A 23,170-nucleotide genomic window follows, 5' to 3' on the forward strand; every position below is an offset into this window, starting at 1 on the left:
ATGTGCCGATAGGATGATATTTCATTTTGTTCAGTGTAGAAGGCATCTATGAGGGAGGCTATTTTTGTGAGCTGATAATCTAAGGCAAAGGGAAGTAGTTTATAATTTATCAGAGGAATGAGATGCTATGCTCTTTCATTTTATAGTATTTCTTTTTTTATTTTACAGTGCTTTTAACTAAAAAAAAAACTATGAAACTTTCAAGATATTTGTGTTTTTTATTAAAGTATAGTTGATTTACAGTATTGTGTTAGTTTCAGGTATATATACAGCACAGCGATTCAGTTTCGTATATATATTCTAAAGATTCTCTTCCCTTATAGGTTATTACAGAATATTGAGTCTAGTTCCCTGTGCTGTACAGTAGGTCCTTGTTGGTTATCTACTTTATATAAAGTAGGGTGTATATGTTAATCCCAACCTCCTAATTTATCCCTCCCCCCACCCCAAGATATTTGTATTTTTAAGTGCTTTTCGGGTATACTCCTATTTTAACAGATTTGGGCGACGTCATTGCTGGATTTTTTCAGGCAGGGGTTGGGGGTCACCCGCATGGATTTGCTTATCATATATAGCATGTCCTAAAAGTTATTACTAACCCAAAACAGGTGACTAGCTCCATTCCTGGATATTCTGATTCTGGGGGTTGGTAGTCATACCCAGCATTCTGTCTTCCTAGCAAGTTCTCCAGATGATCCACAGGCACAGGCCAGTGGGGGAAACACCAGTGAGATGAAGTGTCCATTCAGCTGTCTGCATCGTGACTGTCTGGCAAAGTCAGCGGCATATCTGTCCTGCTTTCATGAAGTGCGAAATGTGTTCAAGTGCTGTTGCAGTAGGACAAAGTGGCCCAGGAAACTGAGTGATAAATTTTCTGTGCCCTGCGTTCAGATGTTGATAAGCCCCGTGTCCAGGTGCCACGTCCTCCAGGACAGCTTTTAGTGGGGTCTTTGTAGCACGAAGTCAACTCAGGAATCTTTCATCTGTTGTTGACAACACTTGCTCTTGCTCAGGCTATAGGACTGCGCTCTTCAATAGTGTGGTCACTAGCTACGTACAGCTATCTCATTTTAAATCAACGAAAATTAAAAATTCACTTCCTCTGTTGCAATAGCTACGTTTCAAGTGCTCAGGAGCACTTGTTGGGTAGCACAACTAATAGAACATTTCCATCATCACAGAAAGTTCTTCTGGAGAGGGCTGCTATAGGATTTTCTTCCATAACTTAGCTCTTCTCCTTTTATCCTGGGTACTTGGAATGGCTAATAGCGTTAGGTGGCAAGATCACGTTACTGTCTGTCTCAGGAAATAGTGCCACCTAAAAGGGTCTTCTACTACAGGGTCTGGGTTTCCGAAATGACGTAAATCATACTTAATTCTCTAAGGTCAAAATTTAACATAATCTCACTTGACTATTGTCTTGTGAATCTGTTGTTTTTCTATGCTGACTCTGTTAGAAAGATGGGCTTCATTAGAAATGTGCTTAACATGATATATGGCTTATAATAAAAATCACACCACGAAAATCTCATTGAAACAAAATTGTCAATATTTAGTCTTTCTTATTAGATTATATTAACTATTCCTAGGTGAGAGTATATACACCGCATTGAACCGTAAGTGTCTACAAATTATTTATTGATGGCTGATAAACAGACTGCACATGTAGGTATTTTCATGAAGACTGTCATTTCACCTATATTTTGCACTTTGAGAAATTTGAGATGAGTACATTTAGCTCCCTCTTCTGGTATACTATGAGAAAAATATTTGTACTTTACTTTCATATATTTTTGGAGTGAAAATACAGTTATCAATGTTATGTTGAAGGGCATTATTTGTGTCATCCAGTTAGACTCTTTTTTTCCTTTGTATCATTTGGTAAAACATGTAAATAAAAGCGTGGAAACAAGTTCATGAAAGCATCACATTTCTTAAGATATTAACTGACCAAAACATATGTAAGCAAATAAAGGCTTTTCAAGAGTAGGTCCATGGGGATTTAATTTGAGTCTCAAGTGGCCAGGGATCATTTGTCCTGGCTTCGGATCTGATATTAAGCCCACCCCGCCATTTGTGGGGCTTGGGGCAGAAGTACAAAAGGAAGCCCAAGCAGCCTGTGTCTGAATATTTTAAAGTTATAAGTCATATATTGATAGTTAACAGACTGTTCAATAAGATATGTTCCATTCTCCTACCTGGACAGTTATTTCTTCACAAGGACCAGGAAGCCAGATTTGGATTTAGAGTTCTTGGGTTCTCAGTTCTGCCCGAGAGTGTGGTGACACGGGGAGAGCTGGTTCCCAGCCCACCCCTGGCTTGGCCCTGCGCTGCCAGGACCTTTGCACGTCCAGACTCCGTTCCACCCTGAGCCCCACTCCCCAGGTCCAAAGGGGCGCCCCTGCAGGGAGGTCTGCCCCGGGGAGGATGGACCTGGGGAAGAGGCCCGAGAGGCCACTGGGGCAAGGGATTCCGAGCTTCTGGGAAGTGTTCAGAGTGTGTCCTAGGAGAGAAGCAGTGGGCGTGTCCCCTTGGCCCCCCAAACTCATCACACTGTGGGAAGAGGCACAGCTGGGGGGCAGCCCGCAAGGAGCCTTCTAAACACAGGGCCCAGTACGGGCTCTCTCTCCTTCCGGCCTGAGGTTGCTGCCATCCCAGTAGAACTACATGACCTCGTGTTCCAGTCATCTTCACTGACGTTTACTGCGTTGGATTACCCCCGATTAACCATAACCGCGCAGTTGTGTTTATTTGCAGCTTCGACTCTTCCAGACCTTGCAGAGCAGTTCGCCCCTCCTGACGTTGCTCCACCGCTTCTTATCAAGCTAGTGGAAGCCATTGAAAAGAAAGGTAATCCAGCTGGTAGAGCGGATCGGTTAACGGGTTATGGCCTGATTTCGCGGGTGTTATCATTTGTATTTGTCTGGTGGACATTCATTAAATACACTCCTTGCCACCTGTGCTGGACCCACAAGCTGTTTGTTGCAGTGACCTGGGGAGATAATCTTGGTCTGACTTCTGACTCTGCACTGACATGTAGTTACTGTATGGAAACCGTTAACTTCTGCCTATTTTAATAAAGAGAATTAACTTGCTCCTCAGTGGCCAGGTGATGTTGCCAAAGTTATTGACATGCCAGATAAGATGAATAGTAGGAGTTGACTTCCAGGAATATTTGGTACACGTCTAGAATAGACACTGGATGGAAACTGGAATGTCTCTCTGGCCGCAGGCTCACACATTCCCCGGAGAGCTGTGTTTTGCATACTCGGTCTGTTTTGTGTCCTAGGTCTGGAATGTCCAACTCTATACAGAACACAGAGCTCCAGCAACCCAGCAGAATTACGACAGCTCCTTGATGGTGGTGAGTGTCACAGAGCTAGAAATACACATGGGAAAGACGATTCTCACCTTTCTGTTTCAGGGAAAGCACAAAACGTGTGAGCTTAACTGTGCGACATTCTCAGTTTGAAGGGAGCTCCGAAATATGCACACTTCCCTCTGCCCTGTTATGGTAAGAGGGCAGACCTCTGATGTTTGTCTCCTGAGTTGGGGTCGGGGTGTGTATGGCTGCCTGCCTGCAGGTACTTGGCTGTCATCACAGCCGTGAGCCTCTGGGTGCTGTAGAAACTGCAGAGGAGAGAAGCATCTTGGGATTTCTCTGCCTCTGCTTATCTACCATCTTTCTCTGACCCTGCCATTGGCTACATCTAATTCATCTGGACCAGTTAAAAAGTTATTTATAAGTCTATGTCATTTAACAAAGGTCTCTTCTGACCTTTCCCTTTTTCCCTTTCTCTCTCTTTTTCCTTTTCTTTTCCCTTTCTTTCTGTCTTCCTTCCTTGCTTGCTTGCCTTTTCATGCCATATTTACATCAAGTAACATCATGATATTGTTATCTTCTGTAATGTGCTGGTAAGCCAACTCTCTGGGGGGAGAAAAAAAGCCCTGGTTTGTAGCATTTACCCACTTCTGTGGTGCAAATCTTCTCACCGTGGTTAATTTCAAGCTACCAATGTGTTATCACTGAACTCTTGGGAAGAATTGTGAGCCAGTACAAGTCGGCTCAAGCACACCATTGGTTAAATGACATCAATTAATTTAACCAGGTGGTGGCTTTATTATTTGTCCCTTCCCTCCTTTGCCATACAGAATAAAACTGTACAAATGTAAATTTACTGGCCATCATTCTAGCAAGTCATCTTCTACATCAACTTCTAGAATCTCTCAGATCCTTCATTCCCTCCCAGTACTTTTCTTTTTATTAATAATTTTTTGCCTCACACTATTTTAACTGAATTTGGGTGTTTGAACCAAAAGGAGTGAAACCCAGTTTTGGAAGAAGCACTTTCAGATGTGCAGTTATGCAAAGAATGCCCACATGACATTTAATAAACGAAAAAATTTGAAGTGTGAGGCAGCTTCAAAATGAGGCAGCTTATGAAAATTTCTAGAAAAGATGTTTCTGGGGAAAAAAAAAGGAGATTAGATCTTTACCATTCGATAGTTTTACTTGAAATGCACCGCCCAAATGTTTGAAGCCGAAAAAAAAAATTTTTCTTTTAACTTTCATTTTTCCTTTGTACGTGGAAATCAGTCTTACACACACACAGGGCACATCCTCCTACACACATCCAGAGTAGGTCATTAGAAGTTGACTGGCAGAAAAATCAAGGTGAAAGGACTTGTTTTTCTTTATCTCTAACAGCTTTACCAGGGTGTTAAGGAAACACCAAATTTTGTCCTAGCCAATTGAAAGAGAGATACATGTTTTGGTCAGAAAATTGGTCAAATCGAACATGTTAAAAGTCACAGGAAACGTTTAGACTTCAGAGACTGATGAAATGGGAGTTATTTGCGAAAGAGCGGTTACGTTTTTAAGTGTGACCAAAAACAAAATGATGCAGTTGGGCTTTAAAAAAATCTTCACACCACCTGTGAGATGGAATAAATAACCCAAATTCACTTCAACAAGATATTTTGACAGACAGCTTTCTTTCCCCATTTGAGATCAAAACACACATAGAAAACTGGTTTCCCTTGGATTCTGTGCTATAAAAGTGAATTTTGTGACAAAACAAAAAGAGTAAACATTATCTCAATTTAGGAGTGAGGATCCTCCAGGACTGTTTCCAGCTTGAGGATTTTTCAGTCTATAAAAAATCATAATATCCTGGAGGAAGCTCAAAGATAAGTCACTTACACTAAAAACAAAAAGTATGGCTTTTAACCAACCCCATGAATTAACCAATGTCTGAAAAGGACAGACATGGGTGGAGGACAACAGCCTACATTTATTAGCACCTACTAAGTTATTTTATTTCATCCACACATCAGTCTTGTGATATAAATATTAGTAACTGCTGATGGTAAAGCTGTGACTTGCATCCAAATTGTTCTGACTCTCAAAGCCCTTATTCTTGTTTTTCCCCCACTATATTGCCCTAAAATAAAATATTTCTTTCTTGTTTTTTTTTTTTTTTTTAATTGTAATGGTGTAAATTATTTTCTTTCTCTCTTTCTCTCTCTCTTTTGGTTTCTCTTTACCTGAATCAGGCTTTTCCTTTAAAAGTTCTCATTACAAGAAACACCTATGTGTGTGACTCTGTGTGGTGATGGATATTAACTAGACTTACTGTGGTGATGGTTTAACAATGGTCTATGCAAACATCAAATCATTCTGTGGTACCCCTGAAACTGCTATAATGCTGTATGTCAAGATACCTCAATTTTAATTTTTTTTTTTTTTTTTTTAAAGAAACGGTAGAGGTTTTTTTTTTTTTTTGGCCGTGCCACACGGCATGTGGGATCTTAGTTCCCCGACCAGGGATCGATCCCACTCCCCTCTGCACTGGAAGCACAGAGTCTTCACCACTGGACGGCCAGGGAAGTCCCAAGATACCTCAATTTTAAAAATCAGCCTTTTGCAGCCTCAGCACTGTGGACATTTTAGGATGGATAATTCTTTGTCGTCAAGGGGCTGTTCTGTGCGTTGTAGGGTTTCAGCAGCACTCCTGGCCTCCACCCACCAGATGCCAGTGAGATTTTCCCCCGGTTGTGACAGTCGGAAATGTCTCCAGGTGTTGAGAGATGTCTCCTAAGGGTGGAGGTGGGGCAGCAAAATTGAGGACCCCAGTGGAGAACCCTTTACTTAGATAGAGATCAGACGGGGAGGGGGACCCCATTCCAGTGGGAGAAGGGGTGAAGTGTTGGAGAGTCTACTGGTCGCCCGTCAGGAGTAGACTCAGAAAAGCAGGGTAGAAGAGGGTGTAAACGCCCCAACCCAGACCTAGAGACTGGGTGGCTCTCTCTGAACTAACTTCCACTGTCATCACATGACAGATGTGTCTAGCTCTTGGAAGAGCACATTAGCATAGCTTTAATGCAGAAAAGGAGACTGCTAGAATGGAAGTCAGAAACCCCAAGGAGCTTTGGAAGTTGTCTATAAATAAATAGAACACACTACATCGGCTCTAGTGGAAGTTGACATCAGGTGAGCTGATCCAAAGACTTGGAATAAGGTTATTTCATTCAAAGGTTATAAAGGCTCTTTGGAATACACCTCCTGTGTTGGAGAAGGGCTTCAGTGAATGAACATTACTCTCAGGACTTTGTGTAGCTCAGCTCACAAACATTCAACCAGCACATTCTCTGCTGAGCACTGAGGGATGTGAGAAGAGCAGGTGGGAGCCACATTCCGTGCCCTGGAGGGACTGTCAGTTCTAGGAGAGAGACTCGCAGTTACCGTAGTGGGAAGTGTCAGGTGTCGTAGAGAGATGACTCCTGCCTGCAGGGGGGGGACGTGTGGAACCTTTAGCATCTTCATGTTTATACCTCATCGCCAAATGGTGTTTTAGGGTGAGCAAATTAAGTGATAGGAATTGGCTGGGCAAAGTGATATTAAGTGAAGTATACAGGGGGCAAATTTGGGGGGAGGGGGCAGCAGCTTGCTGTAGAGTGGGTGGCTATGGAATGCTCCAACAGAGGTGCACGCACAGTTTTGTGTGACAGTCACACTAGTAGTTGCATTACTTTCCACGTGGACCCTTGAGGCAAAGACCCAGTCTTGCCCTTCCCCACACTTATCAGAGGTGTCATATGCCTCTGGTTTGTTCTTTGTGGGACATTTAAGTGATTTAAGCCCTTGCTTCTTTCTTTTCCTCAAACTAACCTATCCACATTTGCTACCAGCTCAGGACTTTCCTGAGCTTTATGGTCTTGTACGATTATCTTTCATAAGTTCTGCCTGGTTAGTGGGACAGGTTTGGCTGATGATGACGATGCGTCCAAGGAGCTTTGTTAACTCAAAGCCTAAGTGCTTTATAATATCACACCTGGTGCATGGGCATCCAGGATGCCACTTCTCCTCCCCGTGCTGAATACCTGCGAGTAAACTCTGATTCTCTCTCATCCTCTCCTAGGCCACAACCCAGTCCTGTCAATCTCCTGGTTAGGCTACTTCTTGATAATGTCTCACACGTTTCTAAGGGTCCTGAAATCCAAATTACCACAAGTGGTATCAGCACTTCCAGCAGCGCTCCTTTCCGACTTATTTTGAACGCCACGATTAATAAAGCTGTTTAGAAATGCAGCATTTTGCTCGTCAGGTCCCCTGTTCTCCACTGAGTACGTGCACGAGTCCCCAGCTAATTTCCCTCAAGTCATCTTTCCTGTCCGTAGTGTGTATCCCTCAGCAGTGCCCGTGGTCCTCCCTGCCCGCAGCACCCCTTCTTTCCACCGGGCAGTGTGTCTCATTCTACCCCAAGTACTCAGAGAGCGGCTGTGATTCGTACTACCCCAGGGTTGAATTGCCTGACCTGTTTTCCAGATGAAGGATTTACTGGACAGACTGCATGTCTTATCTTTCTTCTGAGATAGTTCAGTGCCCACCAGTTAGATTAGTAATACCTTAATCAGAATACCCTGTCAGAACTAGGGAGAAACATGCTAAAGACGTTCACATCATTTTTATGGCCGTTCTTGAGACTGACTGCTAAAACTCTGTAATAGCTTACTGTTTAATCAATCAGTCTGTACTTTATTGGGTTAAATTTGTATTAATTCTGACATGCAGTACTGAGCAACTCAAATTTTAGGAAATCTATGGATTTGCACGTCACGTTTTCTTGTTGCAATTTTAGGAAGCATTTACTGTGTGATTCGCCATCCCTAGAACAGAACCCTTCTCACTCAGGGCAGAACCACCGTCCAGAACGTACTTGCAAACATTGTGGGGGGCTGCATTTGTTTGCTGTGGCTGCCATAACAACATCCCACAGACTGGGTGGCTTAAAAAACAGAAATCTATTTTCTCACAGTTCTGGAGGCTAGAAGTCCCAGATCAAGGCAGGTTTGGTTTCTTCGGTACGTGCACCCTTGGTGTCTCTTTGTCCAAATTTCCTCCTCTTATAATACCAGCCAAATTGATTAGGGCCCACTCTAATGGCCCCATTTTAATTTAAACACCACTTTAAAGGCCCTGTCTCCAAATATATTCATATTCCGAGGTGCTGGGAGTTGGGGCTTCAACATACGAATTGTAGGGGAAACAGTTCAGCCCACAGCAGGAGCACTGTTTTTTGTTGCCCCGAAGTCTGGGAATGTGTTCCTGGCATCGTGGGCAGGGGCCTTCATGCTAAATGTTGACAGGGTGGGGGACAGACCTACACAAGGGAAAAATGTTCTATTCGAAATGCCAGGAGCAACCCCTGCAAGAAACACTGCTCATAAATACGCAAGCATCTTACATTTGGCCTCATACTCTTCCTTTCGTGTGTCACATTGAAGTCGCACATTCAGAAAACCGGCCCAACCGATGCATAAAGTGTCTGAAAAAATTTTTTTGCATATTTCTATCATAGATGCTGCCTCCGTGGACTTGGAAATGATCGATGTGCACGTCTTAGCAGACGCTTTCAAACGCTATCTCCTGGACTTACCAAATCCTGTCATTCCAGTAGCCATCTACAATGAAATGGTTTCTTTAGCCCCAGGTGTGTTGTGTCTTCTGAGAACCTCCCTGAACGTGTGTTGAGATGTGGATGTACTTGTCAACTCAAGGGCTGCAGATAACGAGAGATTTCTTAGAAAATGTTAGGAGGGGTCTGCCCCCCACCCCCATCAGCACAAATTCCCTCCCTTACCAGGGCATCCGATAGAAGAGCCAGATTCTAGTTTGCTTAGGAAGGCCGTCCACATGTTGAAATGGCTAATTGTTAACCTTTTATCAGTATTTTAAGGTTCACTACGTCAGCGAATGCCTCAGCGTGCCAAGTGCCATCACTGGATTCAGGGAACCGGACTAGGACCCAGTGACTGGGGATGTTCCCATCACCTTCCTCCAGTGGCCATTAGAAAATGAGTTGAGGGAAGAGGACTCTCCGTTTTAGGAGCTAATGCTCAGTTAAAGTGCTTTGGGGACAGGAAATTGTGGTTCGTAACCTTCAAAGTTAAAACCTGTGATACTTATCTGATGCTCCTCTGAATTAGCCAATCACACTTGAAGCCACTCCATGGACGGCAGCACACAGAGAACTTCTTGTGGTTTTGTACACCAAGAGCTTCTTGCATTTCCACTTGACTTGAGATTTTGACTTTCTCATAATGCCTCTTCTAATGAGAAGAGCAAATGTATTGTCTGCTGTTTCTGACCCCTTCGTTTTAAATGCTCCCTCTGTAGCTAGAACAGAAATTTTCTAGGTGTTTATTCACTAATAGCTAGAAACGGTCTCTTATTCCTTTTGCTTGCTTGCTTTCTTTTTTTAACCTGTAGAAGTGCAAAGCTCAGAAGAATACATCCAGCTGTTGAAGAAGCTCATTAGGTCGCCCAGCATACCTCATCAGTATTGGCTCACGCTGCAGTATTTGCTAAAACATTTCTTCAAGCTCTCCCAAACGTCCAGCAAAAATCTTTTGAATGCAAGAGTACTCTCTGAACTCTTCAGCCCCCTGCTTTTCAGATTCCCAGCAGCCAGGTAAGTGATAGAAGAGCAACCTGGATTTTGGGGTGATGAGGGTAGCCCGAAGTTTATGGGTCATTAAGCTTCTTCTGAAGATACCAGTTCACAAATGCATGTACGTAGTTCCATCAGACACATTCGCTTGAATATGCAGAAATGAAAAGAAGTTTGTTGTTCAGGGGAAAAGGTGTCTAATGGATCTCTTTTTTTTTTTTTTTTTTTGCAGTTCTGAGAATACTGAACACCTCATAAAAGTTATAGAAATTTTAATCTCCACCGAATGGAATGAACGCCAGCCTGCACCAGGTAATGCCTTCGGAACATTTAAAATTCCCTCACTGTTTATTTTTTAGAGCCTGAAAAATGGTGGCTTTCAGTCTCCTCTGAAGTGCCATAAGTTTCTCGCGGAATTGAGATCCATAATAACATGTTACCTTATGACTTGAGGGAAAAATAGCTGGGCAGCAGCGCATATGGTCAGTATTATCCAGCTTTTGATATTTGTGGATTTTACATGGTCTTGGTTTCAGGTGAGGGTTGCTGGGAGAGCTCCCCGACCCCCTTAACTTGATGCTTCTGGTTGTTGCATAAATTATGGCGTAGATTTTCGTTGCTGACATTTTTGTTTTTCTTTCTCGTACTTACGAAGTAGGGGATTTATAATTACTATATAATTTAAAGTATTTTGGAATGTGTCTTTTGGAAGCAGATAGGCTGAGAAATGTCTTGTCAAAATAAACATTTTTAATAATGCAAGCAGTATGAAACTAGGGGTCTACTGAAACAAGTTCGAGCAAGCCAGACACTTCTGTGAAAGCAGGCTGGCATTCAATTAGCCGTTTAACAAAGCGGGAAATGTAGACCGAGTTAGCAGTGGATTTCATTTAAACTGATGTATTTTTCCTCTACTGTGGAAAGTCTAAACAACCCTACTTTGCTGTATACTGGTTAAAAGTGAGCTGGTCATTTAGAAAGTGATGAGGGCCCTAGAAGTGAAGTGGAGTTTCAGGACCAGTAGAAGGTGTTGCTTGTAGGCTGAATTTATGTCTTGAATTTAATTAAAACATCATGAATTTATTATTTATTATAAGTAACTCATGCAAATTACCAAACTCATCTCTGTATGAGCAAACGTGGGGACCCAGATATAAGTCATGCAGTGGCGGACTATGTTGTGCTTTTTTTTTAAGCTGTTCCCTAGCTAGGCTTAGTTGTTTGCATCTGGAAGGGGCAGACAGAGAGGTGAGGGCCTAGACTTAAAACCCACCTGTAGGGATGGGATAAAGGATGGGATGGGTTACAGGTATTGGGAAGGGCTTCTGTCGACAGATCCAAAATACGGGATCCACAGGTAAGAGTGGCAGCATAAATACTACGTAAGGCAAGCCTGGTCCATTCCAAATGTTCCAAATCCCAGCAAGCAGGATATGTAACAGGGATACCCTGGATTGTAAACCGCATCAGAGAAATCTGTCAACGGGTACGGCCCAGGACTGGAGTCCCAGAGGGTGACCAAAAGGTGTCATATCGTGTGACTGCTTGGGTCACTCGATAATGGATTTGGGAGCTCTGTGTTGGTGTTCAGAGGCTGCCTTTGGGCTCAGTAGGAAACGACGCAGTGATAGATTAGAAGTACCCTGTGGGGAGGGGACGGGGGCAGGTGTGAACGTGGCACTGGAGCCATTTATTGACCGCCCACTCCTAGACTGATCACGTGGGTGGGAAGGAAGAGGACCAGCAAGAACAGAACAGGACCCCCGGCCAAAGGATCGAGCTACGATCTTTCACTTCCTCCTGACCCGTGTGGAGGTCCGTCTCAGAGACAGGGAGAGCTGGGCCCTGCTTGCAGGGAAGGCGGGGGAGGTTCCCAGTCTTCTCAATGGCCAGCTCTCTGGAGAGGGGAGTCATGGAAGCTAAAAGCCAGACAGGGCTTGACGCATACCCACAAGCGAATTTATCCCATGGAGCTTTCGAGAATTTCTTCTACACGGGTTGTGGTAGAATCAGTGGTGGAGTTTAATGCTTCTGCTTCTGGTGTAAACTGGTTAAACGTCTTTCTCAGTTTCAGCCTAATTCCACCCAAGAAAAACTTCATCTGCAACTGTTTTGATAATGCACACTTAAGACTGCTTGCTATGTCATAGACCCTACCTACATCCTTCTACTAAGAAATTGGTGTATCAGTTTCAAAGGCAGATGGATTAGTCCCATCAGCTCTGTTGAAGAACGATCCATAAAGCCTTGAACGTTGCTAGACTATCCCAGAACGCATGCAGCCTCTTCCAAACAATTGCATCCAAGTAATTTTTAAATCCTACTTGGAGGCATTTCCCCCTTTGTGTGATCTCTGTCAACTATTCTGCAAATCGTATGGGACTTTTGGAATTAAAAGGTTGCTTCAGCGTCTCTCGCCGGTGAAAACAGATTCCCCAGCCCAGGACAACGTCCTCATTAACACCTTTGTATTCAGGAACGGCTCCAGTGCGGATGACTGGCAGGGCACCCTGGGTTAGAGCAATGACTTCTTTGGCCTGGTAGGAATGGGATGTTTTCATGGAGTCTTTCGTCATTACCCCTGCACGTGCTCATCCCAGTGGGCTGGGAAGCACAGCACCGCGCATCTCCAGGGAACACTCGTAAACCATTCATTTGCAGTAACTTTGTCATGAATAGAAATGAGTGCTTGAATGATATTTGGGGGGTGGAGGACTAGCAAGACTATGACGGGGCAAACAGATACCTTTTCTAGTTGTTATCAGTTAGAACTTGAGGTGATAGGCAGGACTAATGATGTGTGAGGCAGCGTGTCAGTTGCAATAAGGCCCGTTAGCACACAGTGTCTCATTAAATTCCGGGCGGGAGGGTGTGTACTGTAAGTATAAAAAGAATTCGAGAGATCTGGTTGGTGACTTTTTAGTAGACAGGATAAGCTCATAGGAAAGAAAAGGACTTGAAGTGGGCTGCGAAGAATAGGTACAATTTGAAAAGGGGAAGGAGAAATAGCATCTCAGTTCAAGGAGTTTGAAAGATTTCTTCAGAATAAATTGGAAAGGACAAAGATAACAGCTTGATATTTTTACTGGATTTGAAAAAGCAGTAAGTATTTTAGGTGACAGCGTCATAAAAAGCATCACTTGAGAGCTGAATGCATTGTCCAGCTCTCCGCTGGCACGTGAAGAAACTGAAGACCACAGAGCTTGACGGTTTCACCTGGTGCCACCCCAAGCAGTGTGAGCCGGAGTGGGTCTGCCGGGGGTGGGGGCACCCGGCCCAGACACCAGGGCTGCTGCTCTGTCTGCTACCTGGGCTTCTGGAAACTTCGTGGGCAACGGGACTGCCTGTAGCGTCCAGTCAAAAAGTCCTCCGAAGTTTCCAGCAAGCAACCGACCAAGGATAGGTGACGTTTGCTCCTATGGGTCACATATAGTAAAGAGCCCCAGTGCAGTTGTTGTAGCTTTGGGGGTCAGGCTCAAAGTCGCTCCGTCATGTGTCATGCAGTGGGAAGAACAGTGCAAGTCACGTCTGGGTGTGAATCCCAACTCTTGCTGCTTACTTGCCGAGTTCATCACCAGGTCATTCAGCCTTTCCAGACGGTGTTCCAGTCTGTGAAATGGGAATAACGCCTCTCTCCTGGGATGGTTATGAGCGTTAAATGAGGTGAGGAGTACTGAAGCTCACGACCCTGTAGTATGTCCTTAGTGTCGTTGTGTCAGCTCTGGTGTTTAAGGCCCTGCCGGAGCTGGCCTCGTTCAGAGCTCCATCTCCTCGAGCCGCCTTCCTGGTTAGTGTCGTCTGAATCCTACCAGGCCGTTCTCTCCACTGGCCCCACGTTCCCATGTTCCCGACCAGCGGAGCCTGGCCTCAGGATGCCTGGAGGGGACTTAACGCAGGTCTGAAAAGGACACTCAGTGGGCAGCTGCTGCCCCGTGGGCGCATTGCTTGGAGGGAGGAGGATGCCTTTGTCTGACGCCCTTTGCTCCGTGTGCGACTCAGGGAGGGGAGGCGCCTGGCTCTCAGCACCAGCCCCAGCGCCGCCCCCCCGCCCCCGCACCTTGCCCAGGTGCCTTTACGCAGTGCACACGGTGCACAGCCGTCCCCAGTGGCCCGAACAGTGCCATCCTCTTCATCTGCACTCAGGGAGCTCCTCCCCTGCTTGAGGTGCAGGGTTGTGACCCATTCACTACATTTATGTCCTTAAGCCCCTTGTCCTCTTATATGTAACTGTTCTGTAGTTGTTCTGCTAGTTTCATCAGCTTAGCTACATTTCTCAAGGACACAGCCTTCTCCTTTTCAGCTCTTCATAGCGTAGAACTGGGCACAGCATAATCATCATCCAAATGAGATCTCAAAGAACTCTCACACACCAGCTCATTTAATGCATCCAGCACACCTGTGAAGGAAGGCTTCTCCCCCTGTAGGGAGGGAAACTAAGGTTTGAAAGGCTAAGCACAGAGTAAGTTCTCGGAACTTGGTTGACAGTTTGCTGTTCTCTGTGTTACTAAAAGTCTTTAAAAGGGTTAAAGCTGAACAGCAGGTTTTCTTGAATCACTTCGTGTTATATTTACCCTACTGATCCTTAGGTCGCTAAAGTAGATTTCTATAGGGCAACTAAGGTAAAAACGGGCCATTTAACACTGAGTGCCTTTGAATGAAACCCATTATAAGTGTATTTACATATTTCAGATTTCACGGATATATTCAGAAATATTAATGTAGCATAATTGAAGTCTAATATTGCACCCTCAAGCCCAGAGGGAAAATAAATGACTCTTTCTCCCCTCTGCCCTTCTACACCTGTCAGAGTTAATTTTTAACCGCTGGTGCATTTGCAAAACATTCATCCTGAAGAGCCCGATTCATGAATCTTGTTTTAAATGCTCTGGGCTTGGTTTGCAACCAAGACTAAAGCAAGCACTAAGGTAGAAGGAAATGACTTTCAAAGAGTTTTACTCTCCTCTTGATTTATTTTATATTGGGTTTAAAATGTGGTCTGACATTAGAAGGTTGTTTCAAAGGTGAGAAGTGAAAGTTTGAAAAAGCTGCACGTGTTTAGAGCGGCAGGAGTAAGCAGGCAAGGCGTGTACTAGGTTTTGTCAAAAAATAGGAAGTTTTATTTGTGCTCTGAACAAGGAGCATGTATTGGAGGGTATAGTTCAGTTTTACTTTTGTTTTCACAGTGCAGCCTTCTCTTTCTCTCAAGGGACATCTGAGAGGGAAATTGTGGAGAAGGGGTCCTTTTTTCTGCTAAGCAATGGGCGCACCTTTTCAGATCCTTTGTAGAGTGTATCGCTTTTATGCATCTGTAAACCTGAGTTTATTTATAAACTCAAATGGACATTTTTCTTAGTGCAGGGTCATTAAGAGCCCTGGATGTGGACTAAAGAATTGGCATCATCCTGAAGGGCCCTTCTGGCCTAAGTTGTCTTAAGTTAAAATTATGAAAGGAGGCATTAATTTAACCCCTAAAAGAAGATTTTGGCTCATTTATTTTTTTCTCAAATGGGCTTTTGTTCATAAATCGTGGCCCTTGACAAAAAACCATTTAAGAAGCCGTGCAGGATGAAGGCTGCTCGTGGAGCATTTGCTACCTGATGGTGATTGGCACATATGAGATACAGTGTTCAGTCTGTAACTTTCACACTATTTTAATGATTAAGGGACATTTTCCTGACTAGATCACACCTGCTGAGAAGTGACACATGGCCCATTTTTGCTTCTGAAATGAGTTTTGCAAAACTTTGAGAGAGAGGAAAGTAGTAAGACTTAGTGTTTTGAAGAATCTAGAAGGTAAAGATAGTTTTCAATTAGGTAAGTTTTCCAGTATGGTAGAGGCTTTGGGTTTCAGAAATTAAAACACAAGTTTTCTTACAAGAGCTTATTAGCAGGCATGTGAAAAATAGTTCCAAGATTGTTATGACATTTCTGCATTTGATTTATTAGTGATTTCTTAGTGAATCATATAGATTAAGTGACAGTTGGGCAATTATGTTTATTTTGTGTGAACTTCTGGACATAGTGGGAGATCAATGAAATACGCAGAAAGTTGATTGTTTTCTCTGGAGCAGAAGTTACTGATTCTGTTCTACCAGCAGAGGGCTCCCTTTTTAAGCTAATGAAGAGCATGTGTTTTGCAGCTCACTAAATTGACTAAAATTGGGAAAAGACTCAGCTCACACTTTGAGTAATATAATAGAACTTCTAGGGTAAATGATTGTACATATTGTGAGAAATTTGAAGCAAAGTTTTCAAGTCTATTTTAAGACTTTCTCTAAGTAGAGAGTGTGCCACTTCCCAGTAGATAATTTTCTTCTGAAACGGGAAATAGACTGTCAGAGAAGAGAACACTTTAATCTTAGAAGGTTTTGACATGACATCTCCTGTGAGTCCAGACAGGTATGCTTAAGTGACTGATGTTTCCAAGGTTCCCAGCTTTAGAAAGACTATTTTTTAAAGTAGGGCAAGATTATGCAGCTCAGGAGGCAAGGGTATTCTGTGAACTAACCCTATGTCTGTGATCAGCTGGCAGGAGCTGAGTCTATTCACTTATAGACTAATTTTTTCCGAATTGGAAAAGTAGGTGTTTCGTATTACCTCAATTGCACCAAAGGAGAGCTTGTAAAATCGCTTTCATTGTGAGTGTAGCAGCACTTCCCAGGTATTGCAAATAACTCTGAAGCTGGTTCCTGCCTGTGTGGACTCTGTGTCAGCACCTAGATCTTCCTTTGTCACTGCATGTGACCTTTGGGTCACCTTGTCATACAGAGTCTGAGGGTATTATAGACAGAACCCGTGTTTCTTCAAAGATAATTAGAAAGCAGCTTTAAAAAAAAAAAAATTAAACTAAAAATAGAAAACAAAAAGTCAGTTTTGTTGTAGGTGTGAAATTTTTTGCATGTGGCTTGAAAGAAATTAACTTCAGTTTCACTTGTTAATTTTTACTTTCTCTGGCAGAGGCAAGTAAAGAGCAGGGCAAGTGGGTGGAGAAAAAGGAGTTTAGGACCAAACATCGGAAGTCTGGGTTCTGGTCCTAGTGCTATAATATTATGCAAACCACTTCATTCTGGGTGAGAAGCGTACGCGCGCGTGCGCGCGCGTGTGTGTGTGTGTGTGTGTCTGTAGCACGAGGGAATTGAAGTGATCTCTAAATTTTTTTTCTGGTTTTAAAGCTAGTGATTTCGTGATTTTACATTGGGTTAAGGTTCTTGGGATAACAGTAAAGCCATCTATGCTGATGTGAGTGGAAATTTTCTTGGGCCAAATTTTAGTTCTTTAAATAGTAGCCAACAGCCCTAAGTTTGGTTCCTTGCAACTTTGTCGAATAAAGGGAAACAAAAAAAATCCTCTAGAAAGGTGTGCCATTCTCCTTGCCCTCCCGTCCTTTGCTCCGTGTAGCATCTGCACCAGCCTCATGCAGACAGACCTTTTATGGCCATTTTAACAGGAGTTGAAATTGACTTACTTCGTACAAACAGCTGCAGAGTAGAGTTTCTTTCTTGGAGTGTATTTTTAATACAATGGAGCTTAGCGTACCCATGCCGAGGCGCAATACTCTTCCCTAGGAGCCTCCTCCGGGGAAACGTTTGTAAACCTGTTCCCTGCAGGGTGGCTCTGCCGGGCTCTCCTGTGACACCTGCGGGGCTGTCTGCGCTGGTATGTGGGAGGAGGTGGACGCGAGCAAGGCACGGTGTTCTGGGCAGCTCTGAGAGGTTCAGGCCTTTACAAGCAAGGCTTTGATTCTATTTTTTGCTGAACTAGCTCAGCCACTTCCTGTGTTTGGCAGCGCCTAGTGCCTCGCTGCACTGTGGCCGCTTGAGCCCCGCGAGCCTGCGAGCCGCGCGCCGCCGCAGCCGGTTCGAGAGCCTATTTTAGGTCCCCTGACAATGGCCTTCTCACTTCCTCGGCGAGGAGGAGGACGAGGACCCGGGCTGGCACTGGCCACTTGTTAACGATGATGACAACTTCGACTTGGACTTGGGCTCCCCTCCCCCACCCGAACTCCCTAGCTCAGCAAATATTTGAACCTGCCCAAGTTAATCATGAAGCCGCGATCGTTATCTGAGAGGGACGTGCGAGCGCCCGGGCTCCTTCCCTCCCCGGCGCAGCCTCGGCCCCGGCGCGCGGCCGGCTCCGGCTTCTGCACGGGCGGCGGGCGCTGAGCTGCGCTGCTGCCGGCGGCGCGTGCGAGCCTCGGGGTCCTGCGCCGCCCAGGCTGGAGGAATCGCTTTTTGGATTTTTTTTTTTTTTTCCATTGTCGGATACAGGCATTTCTAAGGGAAACCGTTGAAATGCATAACCTGCAAAGTAAGTTGCCTTTCGTTTGGGCACTGCTCTGCCCCTTGGCTGTTTCACTGTTTTGGGGGACTTCTGTGAAAGGTTCATTTCTGCAGTTTGTCTTTGTGTGTGTGTGTGTGTGTCTGTGTGTCTGTGTGTGTGTGTGTGTCTGTGTGTGTCTGTGTGTGTGTCAGGGAGAGAGGGAGAGACAGTAAGTAAGCGCTGCCTGGGGAGGGCAGATGAGAGATTAGGGGAGACACTCCCCCATTTCCTCGAGGGGCACAATGTGAGGGAAAGATGGGGCTTCGGTTGGAAATGGGGAAGGAGGAAATTACCAAGTGCTGGTCTGGAAGTTGGGGCCTGGCCAGGCCTGGGAGAGACGTGGAAAGTCACCTGTCTCCCTGCCCTCCTCCTGGGGTCTACCACATGGGTTCCAGCAGCAGGACCGGTTTGCACCAAGTGCTCCCAAAGGCATGGGGGACGGGTCCCCTCCGGGCTGTCGCGCTGTCCACAGCTGCTGGGAGGACTTGGGTCAACATTTGTATTAAATTAAGATTTTTTTTTTTTCTGAATCTTTTCTGAGGACATATCCCCACCACCACCATTTTTCTTTGCATTTAGGGTTACTTCAACCTTTAGGCAAAGAGAGCCTGTGAGTGGGAGAGGGTGGGAGGGTATAGGTTGAATCTGCCTTCCTCCTTAGTGGGAAAATGAATTAAACTGGAAGAGAGGCACGTGAACAGTGCTCAGAGGCTGTCTTGCCTTTGCTCTATTTCTATATATTTTATGATGCCAAATTTGACAGAACGTCTAAGAATAAATTTCAAGGGCTTCTGTGTTCTTTAAATTGTCACAGAAATATGTGACATGCACATGTACGTAGATCACACAGCCCACTCTAGTGTTTTAAATTAACTACATTTACATGGGTGGGGGGAGCCTTTTCTCCCTTCCTCCCCTCTCACTGTAGGAGAACTAACATTAATTTAGATTTATAGGGGAATTGATTTCTTCACATTAAATACTACTAAGAAGGAATAATAGCATTTCTTCCCAAAGTGAGGCATTTGAGATGGAGGGGACAAAAGCCCCCCCCGCCCCGTACACACACAAGTGATTACATCACCCCCCCCCCCACAAGCAGTATTTAGCCCAGTAAATCTGAAGATGGGCTCATCAGTGAGAAATACTTAGCAAAGATAGCTCTGCCTGTACTCTGCATTCTGATATATGGCCTCTCTTTTTTTTGGATTTTCATTCCATATTCTATAGTTTTAACTGCAGTGTTTAATAGAGATTTTTGCCTCTACATTTTTTTAATTGTGCTTTCTATAATGTAGCACGTTTGTGACAGTGTATAAGTTCTGAGTTTGCAGTGAATTATGAGGACTGAAATTAAATATCCAGAGTTCTTGATCCTTCCTGCTTTTAATACATAATATCGGAGGCATTTTAGGACTGTAAAATATATCTTGAGTATACTATTTGGATGCCTTTGTAAGATTTTTAAACCAAGAAATGACCGGGCTATCTATAAACCCAGATGCACTAGGAGGAAAAAAAAAAAAAAAAAAAACTACGTGCCGCAGCGTATCAGCTTTTGTCAACCTGCCAAGAGCGGAGCGTACCATGCTGCACGGAGCAATAAAAAAGGAATTAGAAAACTCACGGCTAGAGAAGAACAGTCAGATTAAACACCTTTTTGAAACGAAGAGCGTGTATACATTGCAGTTCTGTTAAATGTAGGATCTTCGTGAGATTGGGGCTGTGTTAAGGCTGGTAGAGAAGAGAAATGATGAAGCAGGAGTGGTCTGGTGACATTTTTCTGACTTGATTGGCTGGGGTGTGTGATGTCATAGGTTACAGTGCAGCCCCTTATAGGTTTTGAAATGAATTCCAAGACACCATTACAAAGAAAGCCGGACTCTTTTCTTATAACTGAGCTCAGCCAAGGAAACTCTCGCACAAATGTACAACACTGTTTGGAATATGGAAGACCTGGATTTAGAATATGCTAAGCCAGATATAAATTGTGGCACAGACTTGATGTTTTATATAGAAATGGATCCACCAGGTAATACTGCAGTATTCTTGTGGAAAGCTGGTTAATGTTGTGGCATTTAATTTTTTTGACAACTACGGTTAACGGCTCCTCTTTGGAGGTCTGTTTTTATTCATTTGTTCTAATTTAATGAGTTTGCTCATAGCGTGAAAATGAAACAAATGGTTTGACTGCCTGTGGAAGCAAGTCAGGCTGTGTGGGGTAAATGCTTATTCTTAGTTGAATGGATATAAATTGGACTCCAGTTTTTCACTGGTGTGTTTTGTTACTCGAGCTCATTTGCTGTTTGGGGTATATTGTTGTATGTCGTTCCTTTAATGAAAAGGATGCAACCTTGGTGCTGCTTTCTCTGTTGACAGTGGATGAGGACAGTGTGGCACTTGGCAGTGATAACACTCGGTACTTTAGAAAGCATGTACCAGTGCTGCTATCGAATGTAGCAGTGATTGCAACTCAGTGCTAGGTGCCCTGAAACTATTCTGAATCAAATGTTGAGACTTTGTCTGCTCTCTCTTCTATTAAGATACTGCAGTGAGAGAAGTTGGCTTCCCATTAATTGAGTCTCGGTCTTTATAAAATATACCTGCTAGACTCCTGAAATAATTTTTGCTTAAAATAATAAAACAGTGCTTTAAAACTTATGACTTAGAATTTAGCTAGACATCCTAGACTTACTTGGCTTTCTCAATTATTTTCACCTTCCTCCCAATTAAGAAATTCAGAAACACTGCAGTCTTTATTTGTCACCAGTTGGTACATGAATACTGATTTGACATTGAGGAAGAGGGATATGGTTTTTGATCACTCTTGGCATAATATAGAGCACAGTTATCCAATAGAATATTATCATGAATACTAAAGAGATTGAGGTCACAGAGGAGTTTCTTAAAGTGGCTTTTGGCAGAACAGTGCCTGAAATACTAAGATTAGAGAAACCCAATTCCGCCTCTTAAAACATATTCCTGTAGATGAGCTTTTTTATTACCGCAGCAGCATTTGTGGAGGACAGAAACCAAATTTGTCTTTTATAATTAAATAAGAGGAGGAAATTAAAACCAAGCCATGTGATTCCTCCTGCTATTCTCTTTGTGGTCTCTTACTTCAGATAGATTTGACCAGATATGACACTTTAATTCAACTCAAACCTGAAAGTAGAAAATGTCGTGACTGACTCTGGATTTACTTTGAAATTCATTCACATGGCCAGCCCATTTTATTTGTTGGTCTCTAAGCTCTTCTCTTTTTTTCAATTAATTATGGTCTATAGTCAAAAAGATTTCTGATTTTTTTTTTTTTAAGAAAAGGTTCAGGGACTCGTGCATTATTGCTGTGTTTCACAGTTGAAAATGTTACTTATCTAAAGGAACTTGGGTCGACTTTTAAACGTTTATTTGTAGTTGGGACTGCAAAAACTTTTTCTTTCTCTTTCATCTACAGCACTGCCTCCTAAGCCACCAAAACCCACTACTGTAGCCAACAACGGTATGAATAACAATATGTCCTTACAAGATGCTGAATGGTACTGGGGAGATATTTCGAGGTAAGGCTACAGAGACTCTTTGAGTTTTTCACCAGAGCTAGGGAGTTTTAGATGAAGAGAAAGAAAAGCAAAACGCACCAGCTTGCTAAGTTCCATTTTTAGGCTATCATCCAACATAAGCATGAAGCACAGTTGGTTCCCTTCCAAAGACGACCACAGAAGTCACTGAGCTCTGGGGAATTGTGGGTGCTGGATGCCACAGGAAGTTAAATACCCGAGAAGTTTCATTACTGACAGAACTGTCAGGGGGGCAGCAGGGTGAAGTGGCACTGCCTCAAGGCAGAGTGTAAAGTCACTCTCTTTATTAGACAAAAACTCTAAGAATTAATGCTATCAGCTTAAAGTGGCATTTCTAGTCTAAGCTTTTTTTTTTTTTTTTTTTTTTTTTTTTTTGAGGGGAATGAAGAGTTGGGAGGAAACCTTTTGGGGATCACGACTTTCTGTGCTGATTTGTCAGAGTGACTTGTGTGTTAAAATTCTTAAGGTCTGAAAATACAATTAAGAAAATGTAACACGAGAATCACCAAACCCACTAGGTGAGCATTGTCTCATGTTCTTTTCACTTCAGGGAAGAAGTGAATGAAAAACTTCGAGATACAGCTGATGGGACCTTTTTGGTACGAGACGCATCTACTAAAATGCATGGTGATTATACTCTTACACTAAGGTGAGTCAGGGCGTGTGGCTAAAATTGGCGTGTTAAAGGTGATGGGAGAACATTTTTTTTTTTTTTTTTAAAGAGAATTCTAATGCCATTATTTTTATATTGCATTTGCAGGAAAGGAGGAAATAACAAATTAATCAAAATATTTCACCGAGATGGGAAATATGGCTTCTCTGACCCATTAACCTTCAACTCTGTGGTCGAACTAATAAACCACTACCGGAATGAATCTCTAGCTCAGTATAATCCCAAACTGGATGTGAAATTACTTTATCCAGTATCCAAATACCAACAGGTAATCACATACTCATGTTAATATTTTAAAAAGATACTTTTAATGTTTAGAAAATATTTTGAAGCAGATGAATTGCATGTAATCAAGCTTGAAAAACTTTCAAACTGTGTAATTTTGTGATCACAAGTGTATAGTGGCTCAATAAAATACTTTCACAAAATAAATGACCATTGTTTGAGGATTTTCCCATGTCAGATAAGTACCTTATCAACTGAATTTATATTTTTTCCATTTTCTTCTAATCCTTCCAGGATCAGGTTGTCAAAGAAGATAATATTGAAGCTGTAGGGAAAAAATTACATGAATATAACACTCAATTTCAAGAAAAAAGTCGGGAATATGATAGATTATATGAAGATTATACCCGTACTTCCCAGGT

At 43.3% G+C, this 23,170-nt stretch overlaps 1 protein-coding gene across 5 annotated transcripts in view; it reads left to right on the top strand.

Annotated features, from left to right (window-relative positions):
• The window catches only part of PIK3R1 (phosphoinositide-3-kinase regulatory subunit 1), an 85,390-nt gene that overhangs the window by 54,407 nt on the left and 7,813 nt on the right, over nt 1-23,170 (top strand). For 2 of the 5 annotated variants that reach the window (XM_068535443.1, XM_068535444.1), the window contains exons 3-11: nt 2,758-2,850; nt 3,290-3,364; nt 8,862-8,993; nt 9,773-9,974; nt 10,186-10,265; nt 21,730-21,832; nt 22,401-22,499; nt 22,611-22,791; nt 23,043-23,168. In XM_068535443.1, coding sequence (XP_068391544.1) covers nt 2,758-2,850; nt 3,290-3,364; nt 8,862-8,993; nt 9,773-9,974; nt 10,186-10,265; nt 21,730-21,832; nt 22,401-22,499; nt 22,611-22,791; nt 23,043-23,168 — 1,091 coding nt within the window. Of the gene's footprint in view, nt 1-2,757; nt 2,851-3,289; nt 3,365-3,403; nt 3,515-8,861; nt 8,994-9,772; nt 9,975-10,185; nt 10,266-18,090; nt 18,261-20,136; nt 20,305-21,729; nt 21,833-22,400; nt 22,500-22,610; nt 22,792-23,042; nt 23,169-23,170 lie in introns of those variants that run through there. The other 3 variants (XM_068535445.1, XM_068535447.1, XM_068535446.1) reach the window with 3 other exon arrangements.

Source organism: Eschrichtius robustus, chromosome 2, assembly GCF_028021215.1.
Source record: "Eschrichtius robustus isolate mEscRob2 chromosome 2, mEscRob2.pri, whole genome shotgun sequence".
Taxonomy (NCBI): domain Eukaryota; kingdom Metazoa; phylum Chordata; class Mammalia; order Artiodactyla; family Eschrichtiidae; genus Eschrichtius; species Eschrichtius robustus.